Consider the following 21860-nt stretch of genomic DNA (forward strand, 5'->3'; position numbering starts at 1 on the left):
ACTTGAATGAGCAAATGCACACCCTGGAGATGGTGGTTGAATAAAATGAGTGTGGCCATGAGGACAATCATTGGATTTAGTAGTGACTCCAGGCCAGTTCTGCAGCATTTCTGGGACTGGCTTTTCTAGAAGGGATTGAGGAGTTTTGGTCTGCTTCTCTAACCTATGTACTGCATTGCAGTTTAGGGCCACAGGCTGATTAGTCTTTTTGCTGATAGCTGAGATGGGTCTTTGCTTTTCTGGCTGAGACTTCTGCAAATTGTTGTTTAGAAGACAAAAATAGCCCTGAAGAGTAGGTACATGAGAAACAATTCTGCATGTCTCTGAACTAGACAGAGGTCTGGGGGTAAACAGCTCTCTTCATAGAGCTGGAGTGAATTGCAGCTGGCCTGCATTTACATCAGAAATGACTGTAAATCAGTCTCTGGCCATTCCAGGTTTAGGCCCAGATCTGCTTTAGATCTGGAAAAGTCTCCACTGCTTTAGTGGGGAGTTGCTCCAATCCCACAGTAGGAAATTGAGGTCCTTTGTCTCTGGGATGAAGGGGTTTTAACTGGTTTTGTTAACACCCTGTGAACCTGGCAGATGTGATTTTTTTGTAAGCTTTTCTCATCAACTTTACTTTGCTGGGGAAGCTGTTGCATTGTTTCTAATTGCTTGGGATGCGCTTTTTCCACCAGGGAAATCTAGCAAGGAGCTGGTCCAAGAGTCCCCAAAGAGCAGTCCAGAGAGCTTGAATAATTTAGGTGACAGCTAAGACAGACAAGAAGGCAATGGATTTAGGGAGGAGGGCAAAGCTGATTCTTGGGGAGTACCTAGTGCATTTCTTGAAGCATGTGGGCAGCAGTGTCAAGCATCTCAGAGCATGTGATGACACTCCTCTTTTCAGTTTGAACTATTACTGTAAAAGAGTCAAACAGGTTAACAGCTCTGTTCAGGTACGAGTGACTTACCTCTGCAGAGTCATAAATAAGTTCTGAGTCACAATGTTTGTCCACAACTAATTTTGGCACTGCTTTTTAAGTCCAGGAAGGCTGGTTTGGCTTTCAAGCAGCTCTGCATATCATGAGTACTGCAGTCCCAAAGCCAAAGTGGCAAGGGAGTAGAGAGAATCAAAGGTCACATCCCAAACTTTGTTGAATTCAAGTTCTGAGTCTTAATGCTATTTTAACACTGTCCCTCTAAGTTAGGTATACAAGGTCTGTGGCATGGCTGCATATCAGCAGGGGTTTATATGACCTTGGGTGAAGATTTAATAATTATTTTCCTCAGATTGGTCATCCTCTGTATTTTCCATTTCTGTTACTGTAGAAAACAATGATCTGTTACTCCAGCTGCTGAAGACTGCAGAACTTCCTAATATTTTAATTACATCTTTGTAGCCAACACCTACAAGGATGTGTTGTATTTTTGCTGGTTGAGAGAATTTGGGAGAGCTGGCAGACTGGCTGGCCAAACACAAGAGACACCACCACTGCAAATTGTCGAGAGTTGTCATAGCCCTGCTGCTCTATGCTGCTATTCTGTTGGGTCTTCAAGTGGTACCATACTTTGTACTCAGCTGTATAGAGTTCTTTAAGGTACATTTAGCAAGCAACTGCTGGAATCCATTTTTGGCACATGGTAAGAAAGGCATGTCACCCTCAGGAAGGGACTGTGTGTAGGTACTTCAAACAGGACTGCAGAAGGGTGAGGATTCCTACCTCACTCCCCGAGTTGTACAAATTCTCTTATAGCTAAGAAGGAAACTGAAGTTAACTGATCTAACTTGAACTTGAAATTGCCACAGCCTGACATTTGGTGGTGGTTATTGTGCACCCAGGGAGGAGCAATCTGGTGAATGGATTTCCCAATGTCAGAAGAAAGTGGCTTTTTCAAACTCCCTTCCCTTAGCATATGTGTGTATGTGCGTGTGAGTGTGCAAGAGTGCATGTGAGAGAGAGGTTTCAGCATGAACAGGATGGATAATCCCTCAACTAGATTGGAATAATTGCAAAGTTTATAATGAAAATAACTAGAACATGCCTGCTGAAAGGAGATTAAAAAGGGCTGGAAGTGTCTGTGGGCTTTAAGTGTTGCACATTGCATTGAAATTAAATACCTCTGCTGCTTAGAAATCGTCACTTCTCCCACAAGTAGGAAGCTCATGCTGGCTTTCCATCTTGGATTACGGGATGGAAAGTACTGGAGGTGTGGGACAATCTGCTGTGGCCACACCATCTCCTGCGTGTGACTCCCTTGCAATTGGGCACAGTTTTGCTGCAAATATTTCTCGTCCTCAGAGGAACACAGCTTGCTTTCAAATATGCAAATAGAAAATGGCATGAAGGAGTTTGCAGTGAGATAACTTGTACAGATGTCTCCTCTGGAGCAGCTCCCTCTGCTCCCAGTTAACATTCAAGGACAGACGCATCCACTGTTGGAACAGGATTCAGATGGCAAATTGAGAAGTCTGTGATCATCAGAAACATTGAAATGCTTTACGCTTGTTTCTAAACTGGAAGCTGACTTGGACCACCATGCTTTACCTACCCACCTCCTGCTCCAAAGGATCCTTTTTTCTTTTTCTTAGGTTTTTTTTTTGAACACTGAAAAAGCTGGAGAGTATCATGCACATTTCTCCACTCCCAGGTATGTGTATCTGCCCCTTACACATGTCCCTTCCTCAGTCTGAGCAGAGCTCCAGGCTTGGTTCTGAGTTTTTTGGCATCCTGGCTCCAATAGGAAGCACCAGGTTGGGCTCTTGCCTAACTTTGTTAGCTTCCTTTAACATGATTTTAGATCTGCCTTTTGTGGCTTATTATTTCTTAATTCACTGGGAAAGGGCAATTTGCATTTAATAAATCATGAATACTAGCAGCTCTCCTTTGCTAGAGAAGGGAACAAGAAGGAACATTCAGCCTTCCTACTGCAGGTTTGCTCTTAATTGTGCGAGAAAAAGGAGGAGATGACCCGAGTGGTTGAAAACTAAGGGGTATGTGGGATGGAGATGGATCTCTACAGAAATGGGGACAGTGCTGAAAAGAGATCTTTTAGCTTGTGCAGTTAGCTGGGTAAAAATGGAGGTTTTCCATGATCAGTCATCATCAGGAGGTGATCAAGTAAGGCCTCCAACTGTTGAACTTGTCAGCTGATGCCCCTTTTAGGAGACAGGGGAAACATAAGGAGAAAGGGATGGTCTAAACTACACTTGCCAAGAGAAGAATGAGTTTTGCCAGGGTCTCCAAGTGGCATGCATGATGCATTTGACATGCTGAGCTTTGCCCTACTGTTCCCCCCAAAGTGATCAGCAGCAGCTTCCCAGAAGGAGGGGGGAAACAGCACATGACCCAGCTGTCCTCAGAGGAGGTCTCCATATGAAATTCCTCTATCCTGCTGGAAAATACCTACTTGATTGATTGGCATGAAAAGGTTACAGCCTTTCCACCCCCACTTTTACTTCAGAGACGGGAGCAGCAGGTCCCTGGTGTGTGTTCCTTCTCCAAAATCCCAGTAGTGGGTTGAGAGGAATGGCTGCCTGCTGAGACTGAGCATTTGGCTTCCCTTCCATTCTCCCCGTTGTTGCCATGAGCTTTTTCCTGTGTGTCAAGTGCTCATATTGAAAGAGAATATGCAGCCTCTCTCACGTTTGTTAATGTAAACATTGGCCATGTTTTGCTCTTTTCTTGTTTACATATTTCTAGATGGGAGGAGGAAAGGTAACGGACAGTTAGTTTGGCCAATGGGATTGAAAGGTGGGAATATAACCCTCCAATGGATGGACTTTATAGGAGGTGTATATAAGTTTCTTTTGTAAATAAACTGGAGGACTTCCTGCCTTCCCTGATCTGCTTCCAACCCAGAAAATGTCTCCTGAGTTCCTCTCTTATCGTCAGGATCAGCTGCGGCACCCCTTGCCCTGTTTTTTTTAAAGATGAGGTGTAGCCAAACTACTGGGTAAAATCCCCAAAGCAAATCCCCAGGGGGAGCCTTGGCACACTGCCAGAATGGATCATCCTTGACTGGTCAGAAAGTTCTTCCTATGACTTTGTGCTTGTTCCCAAAGATCTCTGGGCTTCCGCATATCTTGTCCAGCAGATAACCCATGGGAGTGGCAACACTGGTTGATCCTCAGGGTTGTTAAGATGATACTCTCAAAATTGGAGGGATTCTGATGTACACGGATGTGCAGCAAGCCCTTTAGATACTACAGACAACTCCTAAATATGCCCCCTTTTTTAACAGCCTATCACCCTAAGACATATCCTGATTTCTGCTCAAACAGAAGCCAAGGCAACTGTGGCCAGAAAATCAGCATGGAATACAAGTGTTCATCACAGAGCAGCTGTGCTTGTACCTGCACAATTAACAGTTTTTTTGCCTTCACAGGCAAAGTGTTTTTAACCTCCTGGCACTGGAGCACTGGTTTACATCTGAGCAAAACTCCACGTGCAGGAGGCAGGCCAGTGGGCTGTTTGCAGTGGCTTTTACAAGGAGCTACCTATGGAAATTTGTGGGCAATTCAGTGTGAAAATCTGGAGCTGCTTTTGAGTGTAAAACTTTGCTTTGGCTACTGTGTCTTTATCATGCAAGGCACTACAGGGCTTAGCCTAGCCCCAGTTTTAGCACGGCAGAACAATAGTGTGGACCTCAGCAAAGTATTGTCCTGTTTCTTCCCATCATTTTCCATCACTGCATTTAGGAGAGCTGCATGCCTGCCAGGCCAGCCTGTGCTGCATCACTCCAGCCTGCTCAGGCTGAGGAGGCTGTGGAAGTGGGAGAGGTGAGAAAGAACATGGTTTCTCCTGAGTTTTCTGTTTGTTACTCTGCTATATTTGTTATCTGGATTCTTAAGTAATGAGTGCTTTGAATTTTGTGATTATGTTACGGTGATGTGTAGTTAATGTACTAATGTTCACTTGAGCTAGGATCATGGTAACAGTGTGGTTTGTTTTTTTTTTTTTTAACTGTTCAGAAAATAACTTAAATACAAAGATTAAGCTGTGAATCTCTCCTGTTTTCCTTTTTGGGGGGAAAGACACTGTCAAAATATCAATCCTGTATCTTCTTCAAGCCCCATGTGTGAGTCACACTTCTGCTACACATGGACTGTACACAACATCTGCAGTGTGAACACCTGGAAGTGCTGGGGACGAAAGGTGGACAGCTTTGCCCTGAGCCTGAGGTGGATGCAGCTTCACAGGACACACAGAGTCTGCAGTAGCCAGTCCCACCTCAGAGCTGCTGCTCATGGACGAATGAGCATAAAAGACTGCCCTGGCAGTTAGAAAAAACCCACTTTTTCCTAAAACCACAGCATACTTTTTAATTAACTCTCTCCATTCATAGTTAATGGCCTCTGGCTGGGGCAGATGAGTCTGCCCTGTAAGCCAGAGAGTGGATGTGACTGATAGAGAAGAGTTGGAGCCATCCTGCCCATTAAAAAAGTGTGGGGGAAAACCTATAAAGACTTTGTGTTTTTCTGGGTACTATTGCAAGATCCTGGTAGGAGAAGCACAAATTTGTTTTATAAGCTAATCAGAATCCTGCTGTTCAATAATGAGTGAGTAATTGACATTTCGCTGCACCACCACGCAGTTCCATGGCTGGGGATGCTGCCGAGCTCACTGCTCGCCCGAATCAGAACGCAAGCACCCTTGCCCTCAGACTACCTTCCTCTTCAAAGTGCTCCTTGGATAGCAGCCTTGGATCTTTCCATTTTACTTAACAACCCCATTTTAAAACAAAGGCCACCGCAGTTTTAAGATCCTGACTCCAGGGGTGGTCAGAAAACAAACAAACCCCTGCACTCCTGACATCTCTTTCCCTGCTGGCTCCATTCTTGGCAGCCAGCAGGGGACTGGAGATTGTGAAGGCTCCTGCTTTTCTGAAGTGCTGGGAGCAGGATTCTTGTCACTTCCAATCTCCATCTCTCCTTGTGACAGGGTTCCCAGCAGCCCCATGCTTTATTTGGCAAGGCTTTGGTGTTTATATGTATGTGTGTGTGCACATATATTTTACATACATATTTATATATAATATGTAAAATAGATATATATTTACATCACTTTAACCTTTTCTGTTCCCTCTCTGCTATTTCCTCCCATCCAATAATAGGTTTGGAAGAAGAGTTGCAGTGACAGGCTTCATCCATTGTTTTGGATTGGTCTGTAACACAGAATGCAGCTTGATTTTAACAACCTGTGAGTGCCAGCACACAGGAATGAGACCTGTTCTATACCCACGGTCCAGATGTCTGTGTGTAGCCAAACAACACACATACTGCACACTCCCATGACAAACAGGTTCTCCTTGTGGGTTATTTCAAGATGTTCCTTAGATAGTCCTTCCCCTTCTTCTCCTTGATGTTTAAAGGTGAGAATCAGGGGTTTTATTCCAGATTTCTAGGACTAGGACTGTGCTGTCCTGCAGGGCGTGAGCTGGAAAACTTTTCACAGGAAATCTGGACTGGAATCCAAAAACTCAAGTACTAAAGAGAGTCTTGAGAAAGAAAAGCAATCTCAATTGTAAATTTCCACTGGAAAAGAATGAACAGCTTATCTTAAATAGATTCAGTGGTTAATTACCCTTTCTGTTTAAAAATGTGTGCCTTATTTCCACTTCAAATGAAGGAGGAAAGTAATGTTTGCCATAGCTTCAAATTAACAGCATTTGATCAACCTACAGATTTAAAATGAAGTCTTCTCTTGTTTACTGGTTTTTTATTGTCTTACATACATGCTTTCAAGAGTATAGTAAGGTACTTTTTGGAAAGGGGGAATTGGCCAGTCTTTCTTCGCTAAGCTAGAAAGAATGTTATTCTTACAATAATTGTCCAGGATGAGTTTAGCAATCGGTGGTTTGAAGAGGATGTTGAGCTCTCAGGAGAGAAGGCAGCATGGCCAAGGAAACAAAAGGCCCTGAGCAGATGGACATGGTGTAAGGCTGCTGTGGATTCCTGTGGGTGAGCTGTCTGTCTGTCCTGGGAGCGAGGCTGTGCCTGGCTCCAGCAGGGTCCTGGCCCCTTTTGTTCCAAGGCAGTGTGTGGCACGGCGTCCTGTGCAATGCACACGTCAGTGCCCAGGACGTGGAAATGATTCAGTGTTTTGTGGGAATAAGGCGCCACTCCTGGTTCTGAGAGCTCTGGATAGCTCTGCTTTTCTAAATGCTTGAGTTGCTCCACAGCCAGCACTTACACTCTGCCCATGACCCTGTCCCAGGAAGGGCTGCTGGAGGAGATAAGAGAGGAAAAATACACTGCTGCTTGCACTCCCATGCAGTGGGCTGCAGCTATCAGAGATCTCAGCCTGACCCTTTGCCAGCTGATTCATGCCCAGCAGTGCAGGTCTATGAGTACCAGTCACTTTGCTTTACCCTAAAAGAGCTCAGACACACACTCATTGTATCCCCAGGAGAGATGCTCTTTGTTTCACATCCACGTTACCTTCCCCTCCTGAGCTTTCTCTCCAGAATTATTTGCTGACATGCACCTGGCTGGTCGGAACAGCTAGAAATCTCCAAACCAGCAGAGAGGTTGCTGAGCTGTGGGGCTGATCAGCTGGGACCACTGAAGTTGGATAAACAATATGCCCAGGGAAACCTTGGCTGGAAAGGTCTCACCTGCACAGGTAAATTGCCTGCCTGTGATGCAGAACTGTCAGGTGGGCTTCCCAGTGCAACAGGGCAGAGACAGCAGCCTGAGCAGTGCTTGCACTGGGGACAGCACTGACTTCCTTGGGAAGGCCACTGTGGTTTGAAGAAACTCAAGCCCCTGGTTAACATCACACAGCTGATGTATCCAAAACTCCCTGTCCCATGCCCCAAGCACCCTGCTGGCATTCACAAAGTCGGATCAAGGAAGGCTGGTCCTCCAAGGAGCAGTAAGGCAGGGAGGCTGCCAGACCATCTCCATTTCTGCAGTGTGAACTCTGAGAGTGGTGACTTTCTGAAACTGCTCTGACCTTCTGAGTGGCAGTGATGTCTGTGAGCAGCTCTGCCTACCCTGCCCGTGCTGCCCAGTTCCCTCTCCTCCAGCACAGGCAAAGGGATCAGTGCCTGCTAAGCAATGCATCTTTTTGCCTTTGCATGAGCTGTCCATTGCTTCCTTGAGGAATTTATCTAGTTTGGACTAGATGGTTCTGGGCAAACCCTGAGAACCAGCACTGGGACCACATCTTTTCCAAGGGATTTCTATGTCATCTTGGAAAAGGAGACAGACCTCCTAGTAGGGAGCTGTCAGCTCAGGGGAAGCCCCCAAGTGTCCCAATAGCATCTCCATCCTCCTGGCCTCAGCAAATGCCATCACTGTCTGCAGGATGTGTGCTGGGACCAGCTACACCTGCAGCTCTGCCTCTCCCGGTTCTCGTGGGTTTCTTTGTGTGCCTCAGACAGTGTGTCAGATGTCTTGAGGAAGGAGATGCGTGAGCATCCCATGACAGGGAGTGCTGGGACAGGGACAGCCCCAGTGCTGTGTCTGGAGTCTGGGGCAGCAGCGAGGCAAGAGTGGGGCAGGAGCTCTGGGAGTGATGATGGGTGGGGATCAGGGTGGTTTATGGGCTCAAAGCAACTTTCCCAGCCACGGGGAATATTTTAGCCAGGGACACCTTGCATGGAGACAGGGGAGGAATGCCAGTAAAATGTGGAGACAAGCTCCTTGCAGCTCAGAGCAGTGGCTGTTTCTCGCCAGCCCTTGTCTGTCGTGTGCCGCTATCACCGGGTCAGGTCGCAGGAGTGTCTCCAATTAACCCAGCCCCCTGGTGATTCTTAATTGGCACTCCAGGCTTTCCTCCTCCCCCTTCTTGCCACACCACGAGTTTCTCACCTCTACATCTGCTGCTAAGCCTCTGCTCCCAGCATCCCAGCCACTGCTGGGAGCCAGTGACCATAACCCGTATTTACTCCCTGAAGGAGGCAGTAGCCATCCCCTGGCTCGGGCAGTGTCCGGAGGCTGTCCCTGCTCGGTCCCCAGCCTCGGGCTGTGTGGCAGGAGGAGGGGCTGTGGCTGCAGGGATGAGCGCGGAGCCTGGGGACAGGTCTGGGCTTCAGTGCAGAGCAGCTGGGAAGTTCCGGGAGGGATTTTTGGCAGGTATTTCCTGGGAGAATACCAGAGTGGGGGAGAGACGGCTGCTGCTGTTTCCTCTTTCCAGAGACCAGTGGACACATTTAACCCTTCAGGTGCCACTCCCAGAGATGGGCCATGTACGTGAATGACCAGAACTGGAGCAGGGCTGCAGGCTCATCATCCTGTCCCGGGCTTGCTGCTTTGCCCTGTCTTAGCAAGGGCTTGGGGTGAGTCCTGGGCATGTTTGGGGCTGCCCTGCAGCACTGCAGGTGCTTTGACCATGGCTGGGATCCACAGGCTGCATGTTCTCGTGCTGAGTTGTCTCACCCATGGTTAAGTCCAATAAAATGGATCTTCATCCTGCTGCTCTGACAATGAACCAGGACCATCCCCAGAAGGACTGTGGCTTCTGCAGGTCTCCCCCACTGTGTCACCAGGACACCCACACAAAGGTAGAGGTGATGCCCTGATTCAGATGTGGAGAAACTGAGTCTGGGCAAGACACAGGAACTCCTGAACAGAGGCCAGCCCTGGGAAAACTGAACACTGGCAGGTTCGCAAGGGCTGGTGGCTGGGGAAAAGGGCCCGCTGCTTTCAGGAAAGCTGGAGGCTTGTGTAGGGAGGAGACCAGAGCTGGAACATCCTCCGTGGGAGAATGTGGTGCCTGGACCCTCCCACACCCCAGACAGCCCGGCTGGGGCTGGCTCGGCAGGCTGGGGGTGCCCGTGCAGCTCTCCCGGCTCTGCTCCGCTTTCCTGGCCCCACGGGGCTGTCCTGAGTAGGGCCAGCCTGTCGAGACCTGTCCCTTTTAAGCCCTTGGAGCTGTTTCCAGCCGTGCCTTAGTGGGGTCTCCATCCTTTCAACTGGCTGTTCGGCAAATTAAGAGCATGCTATTAGGCTGCTAATTAAAGGCACTTCATTAGCAGCAGGGGAGGCAGCTCCTGGCCGCAGCAAAATTGGATTCCTCTGAGCTGCCATGAGCCGATTTCTCCTCTCTGGGGCTGGGGGCTGTGTCCCTCCGTGTCCGGGGAAGCTGCCTCGACCATGGCCATGGGCTACCAGCCTCTTCCCGAGCGCAGGGCATGGGGCACATCCACCCCACGGTGGGGGAGAGCCCGGGGGTGTTCGGGGTGCTGCGGGGCCGCCCCCTCGCCGCCAGCCTCGGGCATGGTGCAGTGGTGCTGCCCCACTTACGGTTCCCGGGGTCACTCCCGTTTAGAGGGGACACGCGAGAGCTCTCAGCGGTGGCAGAGCATCACCTCTGTGGTTCCGCCGCCCCCAGGCTGCGCCGTGGCCCCTCAGCGGGCTGAGCAGTCCGCAGGTGCTGCCCCTGCCCCCGGCGAGGGGAGAGGCTCCCGGACTCCTCCTCCGGCCGCTCAGGCGCCTCCAATGAGCCCCGGGGGCGCCCGGGCTGTCCTGCTCTGCCCTGCCTTCCCTTCCCTCACTCCTCGTTCTTCTATCTAAAAATGGGAGAGACCAGCCGGGCCGCCGGACCGGGGCTGCCTTCCTCCCCCTCTTCCTCTCCTCCCGCCCCGCGCTCCGCCTGCAGCCCGGAGCCGTCAGTCGGGGAAGGGACCCCACGGCCCGGCGGGGACATCACCGGGGTGAGCGCCCTGCGGGCCGGGAGGGCTGCCCCATCCCTCCTTCCCGTCTGCCTTACGGTGTCCCTGTCCCCCTCCAGCCCCTGGCCTGACACCGCTCGGCCTGACATCCCTCTCCCCTTTTTCCCGGCTTGGGATTCCTGATGGGATTAGAAGGGATTTGCCGAGCGTGAGCCGGGAGCTGCTGGGTGCTACGAATCCGGCTACCGTGCGGGCGGTGTTGCGAGGAGGGTCGGGCTGTGGGTGCTGGGCAGCGGGGCTGCTCCTGCGGGGCGCAGGCTCATCCCATCTCCGCAGCCTGCAAGCCCCGTCGCTCCGGGGACATTCACTGCTCCGGGGTGCAGCACCCAGGGCGGTCCCTGCAGCTGGGGATGCTCTGAGCGCTCCTGAGCACCCCGATCCTGGGCTGGGTCAGAGCTGCAGGGCGCTGCTCCCCCGCAGTCCCCGGCTCTCCGCCGTGAGGACCCCCAGCAGCCGGAGCGGGAGACAAAGGTGTTGGAGGGGGCGAGGGTTTAGAAGATGCGTCCATGTGGTGTTTTGGGATGGGCTGGGACTTTCCACGGGGACCTTTCAGTGCTGTTGGGCCACTCGCAGCAGCGCCACTCAGCTGCTCATTGAGGTAGGGGGATGGGTGTCCCTCCATCCTCCGCCTGCCCCTTTCCGTCTGCTGCCCCTCCCGGCTGGGGGCAGGGGTGCCCAGGTTACCCAGTTGGGGTCACCGCCACGGTAAAAAACCTCAGACCACAGCCACAAGACCAGCCAGGAGCAAGCTGGGTCTGCTGGGCTGCCTGCTGGGCAGTGGCGTGAAGCAGTGCTCAACAGAGGATTCCATTGCACTGGGGTCTTTGCTCTGGGCCAGGGTCATCCTTACTGGAAAAGGGGCAGTTCATGACACCTCAGCTCCTGGCTCTGCTGGCCAGGGCTGTGCTGATCCTTCCTCCTCTTTCCCAGCACCTCACCTTCCCCCTGATGTCTGTCACCCTTCTGGTATCCTTTGGCTCCTCCATGCTCTATGGCTACAACCTTGCTGTGGTGAACTCACCGGCAGAGGTAAGGGATGGGCAGCCTCTCTAGGAGCAGGGAAATCGGCTCTGCACCCCTCCCTTGGAGGGTGGAGGGACAGGAGCCCCACACTGAAACAGGCATTTTCCTTGAGCAGAGAGGAATGGCATGGGAGGGACATCAGGGTCCATGTTCATGAACACCAAATTGTCACCCCAGGAAAGCAGGGCCTGGAAAGCTGGCCACAGCCTCCCTACTCCAGCTTGAGCACTGTCTGTCGTATCTCTAGGTCATCCTTAGGTCTCTCAGTGCTGAGACTTGCTGAGCAACCAGACCAGCACATCCCCAAACGTGTCCTGCCCTGCATCTCTTTTACTGCTGTTAACCCCATGATATTGTCCCTATAGATCCTGTCTCCCCTTGCCTTCCCCTTTCTGCCGACACCGTGTGCCTGTGTGCGTCTCTGCCCCGCAGCACATAAAGGCTTTCTACAACGCCACGTGGTCCCAGCGGTTCGGGCACGGGCTGGCCCCCGGGCCCCTGACCCTGCTCTACGCCCTGACCGTCTCCATCTTCGCGCTGGGCGGGCTGCTGGGCTCGCTGCTGGTGGGGGCGCTGGTGCAGCGCTACGGCAGGTAAGGGCGGCAGCCGAGGGCCGGGGGGCTCAGAGCGGGGCTGGGGCCCGAGGAGCTGCCCTGCTGCCTGTGCCCACCAGGAACGGCGCTCTGAGCCGCAGCGCTCTCCTCGTCCTCCTGGCCGGCAGCTTCATGGGCCTCAGCCGGGAGCTGGGATCCCCCGAGATGGTGATCATCGGCCGCTCCATCACGGGGCTGCACTCAGGTGGGTGCCTCCTGGGCTGTGCACAGCCCCTTGCTCGTGGCTCAGTCCCCTACAGCCATTCCTGGGGGGATGGAGAAGGCTTTGTATTCCCCACAGGCTCTGTGGAGGGGTTCTCTGGGACAGCCGGGGCCACCTCCAAGGCCGTGGGGTCCCCACTGTGGATGATGCTGGGGATGGGTGGAGGAGGATCAAGGGTCTGGCTTCTCCCTACTGCCTCTGCCATCCCAGTGCCTCCTGTGGCCCCCAGGTATCTGTCTCAGTGTGGTGCCCCTCTACCTGGGAGAAATCGCTCCCAAGAACCTGCGGGGATTCCTGGGCCTCATGCCCAGCATCTTCATCTGCCTGGGGGTTTTCTCTGCCCAGGTCCTGGGCCTCCCTGAACTGCTGGGCAAGGTGAGCACAGAACCCCAGCCCACACATGCTGGACACTGCTCTGCCCTCCCCATGACACATCCCTTCTCAACTCCTCTCAGGACAGGTTCTGGCCCCTTTTCTTGTCAGTGGTGGTTGCTCCTGCCTCCCTCCAGCTTCTGCTGCTGCACTGCTTCCCTGAGAGCCCTCGGTACCTGCTGATAGAGAGAAACGACATCTGTGGGGCCACCAAAGGTGAGGGGATATCCTGGGGCTGACTGGCTTTGGAAGGTGCTGGATGGTTCTCCAAGCTCTTCCAAGACCAAAGTGCATCCTCATGGCATTCTTCCATATCCATACCTGACAGTCCACTGCAGTCCTGATGGTTCAGCCCTTCTATCCCACCTGGTTGTGCCACAGCACTTCCATGGTGCCCAGCACTGTGGTGTGAGGCTTTTCCCCATTTCCTGTGGATGCTGAGCCCCAAAGGGAGGCTGCTGGGGAGGCTGGGCCAGGGTAGAGCCCTGTGCCATACCTGCAAGCATCCACCCTGTGCTAGGGACACATGTCCATGGCCCTACCCTCCCCACAGCGCTGCGCTGGTTCCTGGGGACCCCCGACGTACAGGAGGTGATGGAGGAGATGAAGGAGGAGCAGCGGTCGCTCTCCTCCCTGGAGATGGTGTCTGTGTGGCAGCTGCTGCGGGACCGCTCAGTGCGCTGGCAGACGCTCTCGGTGGCGGTGGTGAACGCCGGCATGCAGCTCTCGGGGATCGACGCCGTAAGCCCCGCATGGCCCTGGCCCCGGGCACAGCTCTGCAGACACCGAGCTGAGACCTGGCAGCTCATTTTACTGAGTGCTCCATGCCCAGCTCATGCCGTGTCCCCTCCTCGTCAGATCTGGTTTTACACCAACGCCATCTTCGAGAACGCCGGGATCCCGGTGTCCGAGATCCCCTACACCACCATGGGCACCGGCGCCATTGAGGTCATTGCCGGGCTGATCGGGGTGAGTGAGGGACAGACAGATGGACACAGCCCCTCCATGCCAGAGCCCTCTTGCCAGCTCCCAGCACCATCAAACAGGGGGGACAGATAGACCGCCAAATATCATCTGTGCCACAGCACAGATCTTTTCTGGGAGGCAAAGGATTTGGCATGGAAATGGGGATGGGGATGAGACAGGCTCAATTTAGGAGTCACATCTAGGAGTGTTGGGATAATTTCAGGGTAGCAGGGAGGTTGGGTAGAGATGCCAGGCAAAGAGCAGGTTGGAGATGATGGAGGGGACTAGAAGTTCCTTCTGGCTCTGGCTTTCATTGTCCCTCTGTTAGCAGAGCCACATGTCCCCATTTCCCCCCGCCCCCAGCCAAGCACCGGCCTGGCCCCAGGCCAGCAGCCCTGCCCCGCCCCCAGCCAGCCCTCATTTAGCTGGAGAGTTAGCACTGGGCCAGGCAGATTTATGGCCCTTGTCCCATCTGCAAGTGTCACCAAGGGCCAGCCCAAGCCACCCGGCACTAAATCCACGCCCTGACAATTACAGAGATGGATGGGGGTGGCTGCTCCCAGAAAACAGGGAATGAGTGGGGGGCTGCTCCCCTCTCCCATAGCCTAATCCAGAGCAGAGTGAGGTCCCCTGACTCTCTGAAGGGTACTCCCTTCTCCCCTCCCCTGTCTGTGGGGGTGTCCCAGCCCCCCAGCAGTCGCCCAGCGTAGAGCCAGATTGCTTGGGAGCAGCCCCACAAATGGCCCCCAATGGACATACCGAGATTGGTTATAAAATTACAGGCATTTGTTCTGCTGTCAATATCCTGCCTGCTCCCACTGCTGCTGCGCTGCCTGCCCACACCCTGCTGTGCCCACTGCCCCACAAACACCCCATGCCCCAGCACCTCCACCTGGCACTGATGCCAGAGTGGCCTCCAGGTCACCCCAGCCAGCCCCAACCCTGCACCCTAACCCCTGCTCTGTGGGACCCTCCTGGAACTCTGAACTGGCATTGCCCCTGATCCCCAGATGCCACTGGGAACACTCTCACCTTCAGCTGGATCTGGGGTTCAGGGGTGGTGCCATCCACCCTGGAGCTCCCCAACACCACATCAGTCTCTGCTCCCTCCTGGCAGTGCTTCACCATCGAGAGGGTGGGCCGGCGGCCCCTCATCATCACAGGTTTCTGTGCCATGGGTGTCTGCTCGGCTGGCATCACCATCTCTCTGCTGCTGCAGGTAGGACCTGGCCACTGCCACCCCCTGGGCCATTGTCTGGGGTCGGTGGTGGAGGGATGGGTAGAATCCTGGTGGAAGGAGCATCCATGGAAATGAGAGGTGAGCTGGCTCTTCCAAGTCACGTTTCCCCTTCAAAGTTAAAGAGAAGGTAAATTTAGCACCAAGAGCAACAACAGCAAAAGAAGAAAACACAAATCCATATGAGAAAAATCCTGCTGCTTCTGGTGGCTTTTTTTCAGAATTAATTGTTCCCAGGGAGGCAGCTGTGAAATGCCAGGGCAGGTGCAGGGCCCTTTTCCTGCCATCTGCTTCCAGAGGATGCTCCCATGGCTCCGGGAGCAACATCATGAGCTGCTGAGCTTGGCTGAGGCTGGCCCTCACAGCTTTACCCCAAACCACCCATTGCTTGTCTGTATGTACCAATATGTCCTGTGTGGCCACTGTCCCGAGAGCCACCGCCAAGGCAAGGGCAGGCATGAAGCCGTGTCCCAGGGGGGCTGGGGACAGCCCCCAGCAGCACCCCCAGCCCGCTGTCCCCTCGCAGGCCGCCCTGCCCTGGATGCGCTACGTCAGCGTCGCCTGCGTGGTCGGCATCATCGCTGGCTTCTGCATGGGACCAGGTGGGTCTGGGGCAGTGGGGTGGGAGTGGGGGCTCCAGGGCTCCAGTGGGGTTTGCAGGCAGTGACCTGACCTGAGCCTTAGCCCTGTCCCCATGGTCAGGCCCTGGTTTATGGTGCTGTACATCCAAGTGATGCCCCACCACAAATCCCTCCAGCCCCACACATCCCCAGGGCACACTCTACCTCCTCCCAGGCCATGCTGCAGGAGCAAGCAGAGTGAAAGCCCTGGCAACCTTCCCCAGACCTCTGTGGAGGTGTCACCACTCTTCTCACAGTGCAGCTGGTGAGAATCATCCTGCCCCTAATCGAGTGCAGGCCCCAACAGCCAGGAGTGAAACCTGGACTGGTTTACCCAGTTGATGTATTAGCAGAGCTCTTAGCAGATCTATAATTCATCCTCAGCCCAGACTTTATTCACTGTAATTACATCTTTAATTAGGATTTTAATGGCTCATTGTTCACAAACAATGATGAATAGAGTTTTAAAACAAAAAAAATATATATCTCTGTTCTGGGCGAGCTGTGAGTAAGAGTCCATCAGGGGCTCAACTCCTCCCTCACTTCTTACACTTGTTTTTTGGTTCATCTTTTCCCTGCATTTATAAAGAGGTCCAGCCAGCCCTGTTCCAGGCAGTTAGGACCCCAGGCATGTCACCATATCAAATGCAATCCCTTGCTAGATTTTTGTGTGTCTTGGAATGCACTCTGGACCTCGGATCCTGGCCCCCAACACAGGGACAGTCCTGGGACCCAGGACTTCTGGCTCAGTGACACTTGGCTGGAGAGGCTAAGTCCTTCTAGAAGAAATAGCCACAACCTGTGTCCAGTTTTCAGACAACTCACAAGTTGGCTTGAGAAACCACTTCCATACATTCTGGGTTTTTTCACCATACATGGGAAAAGCAGGTTGGAAAATGTCATTTCTTTGTTCTGTGGGAGATTCTGATGCTCACGAAAGTGGTTGCTTCTTTCTTCCCTGAATCAGCCACAGTGGCAACAGAAGCTGATTGATAGAAGGAAATTTTCTAAACTGTTTTGATCGAGACAGTCTGGAAAGGACATTATGGAGGGTGCCAGGAAGATGTTTCGTTTCTCTATGCCTGTGATCTCTATGAGATTTAATATATCAGCATTTAGAAACATGATTTAATATATCAGCATTTCGGAAAACAAGGGTCCATGTGAAATGTTCCATCTTTTATTTTAACTCAGTCTGAAACTTTCCAGTCATGCAACTTGGGGAACTGGCCTGAGCACCAGCAGTGTGCCAGGGTGGTATGTCAGGGGGACATCACCACCCCCCAAGACATATCCCAAGGGAGACCAAGGGTAGGACACTGTTCCACCACACTCCCTGTCTCCTCCAGCTCTCCCAGCACCACCAGTTTGACCCATGAGTCTTGCTGGGCTCCAGCCCTTTGGCCACAGGACTGAGGTGGGCAGAACCCATTGACCCCAGGGGCACTTGGGTCAGCCTGTCCCCCATACCCTGGACCTGTCCCTCCCTCTGCAGCCGGTGTCCCGTTCCTGATGACAGCTGAGCTCTTCATGCAGTCGCACCGCCCGGCTGCCTACATTGTGGGGGGCTCTCTCAACTGGCTCTGCAACTTCACTGTCGGCTTCATCTTCCCCTTCTTGCAGGTACCAGTTCAGAGGGGCCCTGGGAGATGGGGGGAAAGGACACAGCCCTGCTGCTCTCCCAGGATGGGAAGCCAAGTCAGGGATGCCCATGCTCGTGGCTCCACTCAGTGCTGGACAGAGAAGCCCAGATGGGAGGGGACACTGCCTCGTGCCATGGCCAGTTTGGGAGTGCCTGGCTCTCGGCCTCATCCTGCTCTTGTCCCCAGATGTCAGCGGGTGCCTTTTGCTACCTGGTTTTCTGTGGTGTCTGCCTGCTGGTGGCCCTGTATGTCTACCTTGTCATCCCTGAGACCAAGAACAAAACCTTCATGGAGATCAGCCACCTCTTCGCCACGCGCCGCTCCATCCTCTCTGCCCCAGCCCATCTCATTGGGATGAGGAAGCTCGATGGCTATGGGACTTTGGAGAGCAGCTCCCTGGAGGGCTCAGGCTCCAGCCTGCCCTGATCTGAGTGAACTGGGTGAGATGGGGATGGTGGAGGAGGCTCAGGGCTGGGGAAGGATGTGGGTGCAAATTTGTTCCAATCTGGTCACCTCTAGTCTCCCAGGACATGTCTCCATGGCACAATCTGCACCCAGGATGAGCCCCACTGATGCACCAAGGTTGCTCTGACTGCTGGGCATGACCCCCCTGCTGGAAGAGATGCCCCCACAGAGACAAGGGAACCTCCTGAGGCCGGGGGTTCTCATTGCTCCTGGGTGTGGGGCCTTGGCAAGAGCTTCTGGCATGAGCTGTTTAATAAAGAGCATTGCCACCAGAGCCATTGTTTGGCAAGTTTAGCCTGGAATGGCAGCAAGCAGGAGTGTGGTGGAATGGGTGGGTGCTTCTCCGGTACTAGGGAAGAGCAGAATGCAAAGGGGGGCTTTTCCTCCTCCCTACTGTGACTGGCTGGAAAGGTCAAAGTCACCCCACATTTTCTAGGAAGGGTAGTCAGGATGGCTCCCGGGCTCTTGCATCTCACCCCAAGTTGGTCAGGCAAAGCTGGAGGTTGTTGCAGAAGGGACATGGAGCAGCTCTGGGGTGACTGTCCAGCCACTGTGCCCCTCCACAGACTGCTGGAAGCCCTTGGTGCCTGGCCTCATATGCTGGCCCCACAGAGTGCTCCCATGGGAACCTTGCACACTCCCAATTTCTCTGGTGTATCCCAGGATACACCCTCATCCCCTTACTGCACCCCATGGACTGCTGTGACCCCGAAGTGCTCTCCAAGCACAACCTCTGCCATGTCTCTGCCCTGAATCCTGGGGGCTGTGCTTGGAGGGAGAGGCTGCCCTATGTCCCAGGACCCCCCAATAGCAGCTCCCACAAGTACCACGGTAGACTATGGAGTTCCCAGACTTCCAGGAGCTGTCGTTTGCAGGAAAAGTGAGAGGTAAACCCAGCTGGTGGGGAGGGCTGTGTGGCCAAAAACTCTCATGCCAACACAAACATCATTATTTTTTATATATATTATTTTTTTCCAGTTTCTCTCACTGTGACGGGTCCACACCAGCTGGGTGTTTGGTGTTTCTGGTGTCTTAGTGAGGAGCCTACCCTTCCTGCATCCCTTGGCAAAGCCTCAGGGTGCCTCTGGGTGTGTGTGGGTGCTGGACCCATGTGTGGGGACAGGGACTGGGCCATACTGGGTCCCCAGTGCCCGGTCCTACCCCTTCCATCCCCAGCCTGGGGCTCTCCTGCATCTCGAGCCATTTAAGGGACTTCAGCCAAGGCAGGGTCACGGCTCTGCAGCATCCACCGCTTCCCACTCCGCCTCCCTCCCGCCCCGGCTGCTCTCGGCAGCAGAACAGAGCGGTAAATATGTGCAGCATTACATATGTATAATGGAGTGTAAATAACCCCAAAAAGTGCATTGTAAATAGACTCCAAGTTTATCCTTTATTAATGAGGCACTGAGTGCCCTGCTGTTTTAGAGCAGCGAGACTTTGATAATATCAAAACCTAAATTACACTTGTGTCTCTCATTCCCAGCAAACGACAGCATCATTTCAGGCCTCTTTGCCACTTGTATTTATTTATTCTGGTATTTATCTATCTCTCCCACCCAGCATGTGGGGCAGCTTGGAGGTTGCCCCCTGCCCTCCAAGTGGGAGGCAATGGTCCCCCTGGGATCAGCCCCCCATTCCTGGGGTTCTGGCACAGCCAAGGAGATGGAATATTGCCTTATGGCCAAGGACTGCTCTAAGTGGCCAGTGAGATGGGGCAGACCTGGGAAATGTGGAGTCAGGACCCATTTCTCCCAGGGTTTCAAATACCACCAGAGCCAGAAGTGTCCTCTTTCCAAGGACTGGGGGTCACTGGCAAAATTCTATGGTGCCTTTTTGGATGCATATGTTCCTGGGGACTCATTTGAGGGGACCATGTCAAAGCACATGTCCATCCTCTTTTACATCAGGGCCTGGGGACAGAGGAACCCCCATGCTCATGGAACACTGGCAACTCATCAGTTTTCTTCTGAGGCTATTGGGGCAAGGTTTTTTAGGGGGTTGTAGTTCAAACTGCCCTATGCCACTGACCTGGTACTCTTGCAAAAGGGAGATTTGGGCTTCCTCTCTCCTTGTCTTGTCAGGGAGGCATTCCCAGCTGCTCCACTGCAGGCTTCTCAGGAAGGGTATGGCTGGGTGAGCTCTGAGCTGCTTTTCCATGTCCAAAGCTTCTTCTCCAAGTTGAAATCCAGTTCCCTGGATTGAGGCCTCCAAAAGTACTGGTTTTGTCTGGTGAGGATAAGGCTGTATTCTCTAGCAGGGTCCAAGCAGGCCTTGAAAGACTGGAGGAGGTGCAAAGAAAAGACAGAGAAATTACTTAGACACCTGGAAATGCTGCCTATCCTCTAAAGGTTTGCAGAAATGAAGATGGCTTTCTCTGAACACACAAGTGCCTTCTCCTGGTGTGCCCAGTGCTAAAGGGTGGGTGGGTTCAAGTGCTGAGATGGGGGCCCTCACATGGAGGGCTGAGGGCCAGCCCAGGACAATGTGGAATGGGAGAGAAGACCCTGGTTTGAACTCTTCAGATGCTTTGAATAGGAGTCCTCAAGGAAATGGTTGTGGCCCATCACTGGATATCTGCAGATCCTTTATGGAAGCTCTCTAGGAGAGTACCTGGCTCAAGGTGAATGGTCACATCCCAACTGGAAAGCTGATTAAGGCTTGCTGGACACACCCTGGTGTTCCTGTGCAATCACTGGGGATTGGTGAGGCCACAGGTGGCTGCAGACCATGGTCAGACAAGCCACAGGGCATTCACACCCTGCCAGTGCCCTCAGTCCCTACAGCTCCAGCAGAGATGGGCTCCAGGAGGATGGATCCTGAGGGCCCACCAAGCCTTTGAGGCTGAACCCTTCTCACCCTAGCTTCACCAGGTGTTCTAACAGCAAACTGTCCCTGTCACCTCAACGGGGTTGCCTTCACTCCCCACAAATCTCACTGACTGCAGAGGCTCCATCAGGGACTAATTCTGACTGAGGTAGGTTCCTGTGTGCTCCATCTCCTCTCTTATTCCATGTGGGAAAAGTGACACTGGGGCATCACTCTGTTACCCCACAGCTGGTGCAGAATTTGTCCTGCCTCTTGTCTCACTAAGACTGTCCATGCTTCCAGTTTAGGAGCCATGGGAGAAGGGTGCTGGTCAAAGGGAGCATTGCCTGGGGTCAGCTCAGTTTGTGAATAGACCCTGTCTTTGCAGCCTGTACCCTGGAGGTATTTGAGGGGTTCAGGGACTGATTCAGGGACTTGGAGGTGGATGAGAGGCTTGACATGACCCTGCAATCCATGCCTGCAGCCCAGGAAGCCAATCTTATCCTGGGCTACATCACAAGAGGTGTGACCAACAGGTCAAGGGATTCTGTCCCTCTAATACAATCCAGTGATTCCCAGCTGGAATCCTGTGTTCACCTCTAGGGTCCTCAGCACAGGAGGGACATGGACCTGCTGGAACAAGTCCAGAGGAGGCCCTGAAGATTCTCAGAGTGCTGGAGCACCTCTCCTGTAGACAGACTGAGATGGCTGATGTTGTTTAGCCTGGAGAAGGCTCTGCGTGGGTCTCACTGGATAAAGGGGCTGCAAGAATCTGGGAAGGGACTGGCTACAAGGGCATGTAGTGATAAAACAAGGGAGAACTGTTTAAACTGACAGAAAGAAGGTTTAGATTGGATATTAGAGAAAAATTCTTTGCTGTGAGAGTGGTGAGGCACTGGTGCAGGTTGCTCAGAGAAACTGTGGATGCCCCATCCCTGGAAGTGTTCAAGGGCAAGTTGGCCAAGTGGCTGCCCTGGACCCATGAGCACTGCTCACAGTAATAACTGCCAGGACACAAGTCACCCAGAGTGAAAAGATTGCACACTCAAAATTAGGACACCCCCCCCCCCCCCCGTCAAATTGTGAAAATTCTTCTCCTGTTTTGACACAGCAGAGGAATCTTTCAGCACCATCCCAGGGCATCTTCTGCCTGGGAAGGGTGATTTCATTAAGGACTGGGTCCTCTTGGCACCTTCTTTTGTTTTTCCTTTGGCTGGTGGTGTCAGGAGTTTCCCAGGGAATGGGTCAAGG

The 21860-nt window shown here is 53.0% G+C and overlaps 1 protein-coding gene across 1 annotated transcript; it reads left to right on the forward strand.

Annotated features, from left to right (window-relative positions):
- Nucleotides 1-6700: 6700 nt before the first annotated feature.
- On the forward strand, nt 6701-18662 carry LOC134554673 (solute carrier family 2, facilitated glucose transporter member 5-like). The gene is given in 14 exon segments (XM_063405454.1): nt 6701-10379; nt 10382-10644; nt 11593-11691; nt 12118-12278; nt 12359-12483; nt 12731-12876; nt 12957-13089; nt 13427-13614; nt 13732-13842; nt 14957-15058; nt 15603-15678; nt 17192-17319; nt 17526-17779; nt 17859-18662. Coding segments are annotated over 13 exon segments (2067 nt in total). The 5' UTR covers nt 6701-10084; the 3' UTR covers nt 17766-17779; nt 17859-18662.
- Nucleotides 18663-21860: the final 3198 nt, after the last annotated feature.

The sequence above is a fragment of the Prinia subflava genome, chromosome 9, assembly GCF_021018805.1.
Source record: "Prinia subflava isolate CZ2003 ecotype Zambia chromosome 9, Cam_Psub_1.2, whole genome shotgun sequence".
Lineage (NCBI taxonomy): Eukaryota > Metazoa > Chordata > Aves > Passeriformes > Cisticolidae > Prinia > Prinia subflava.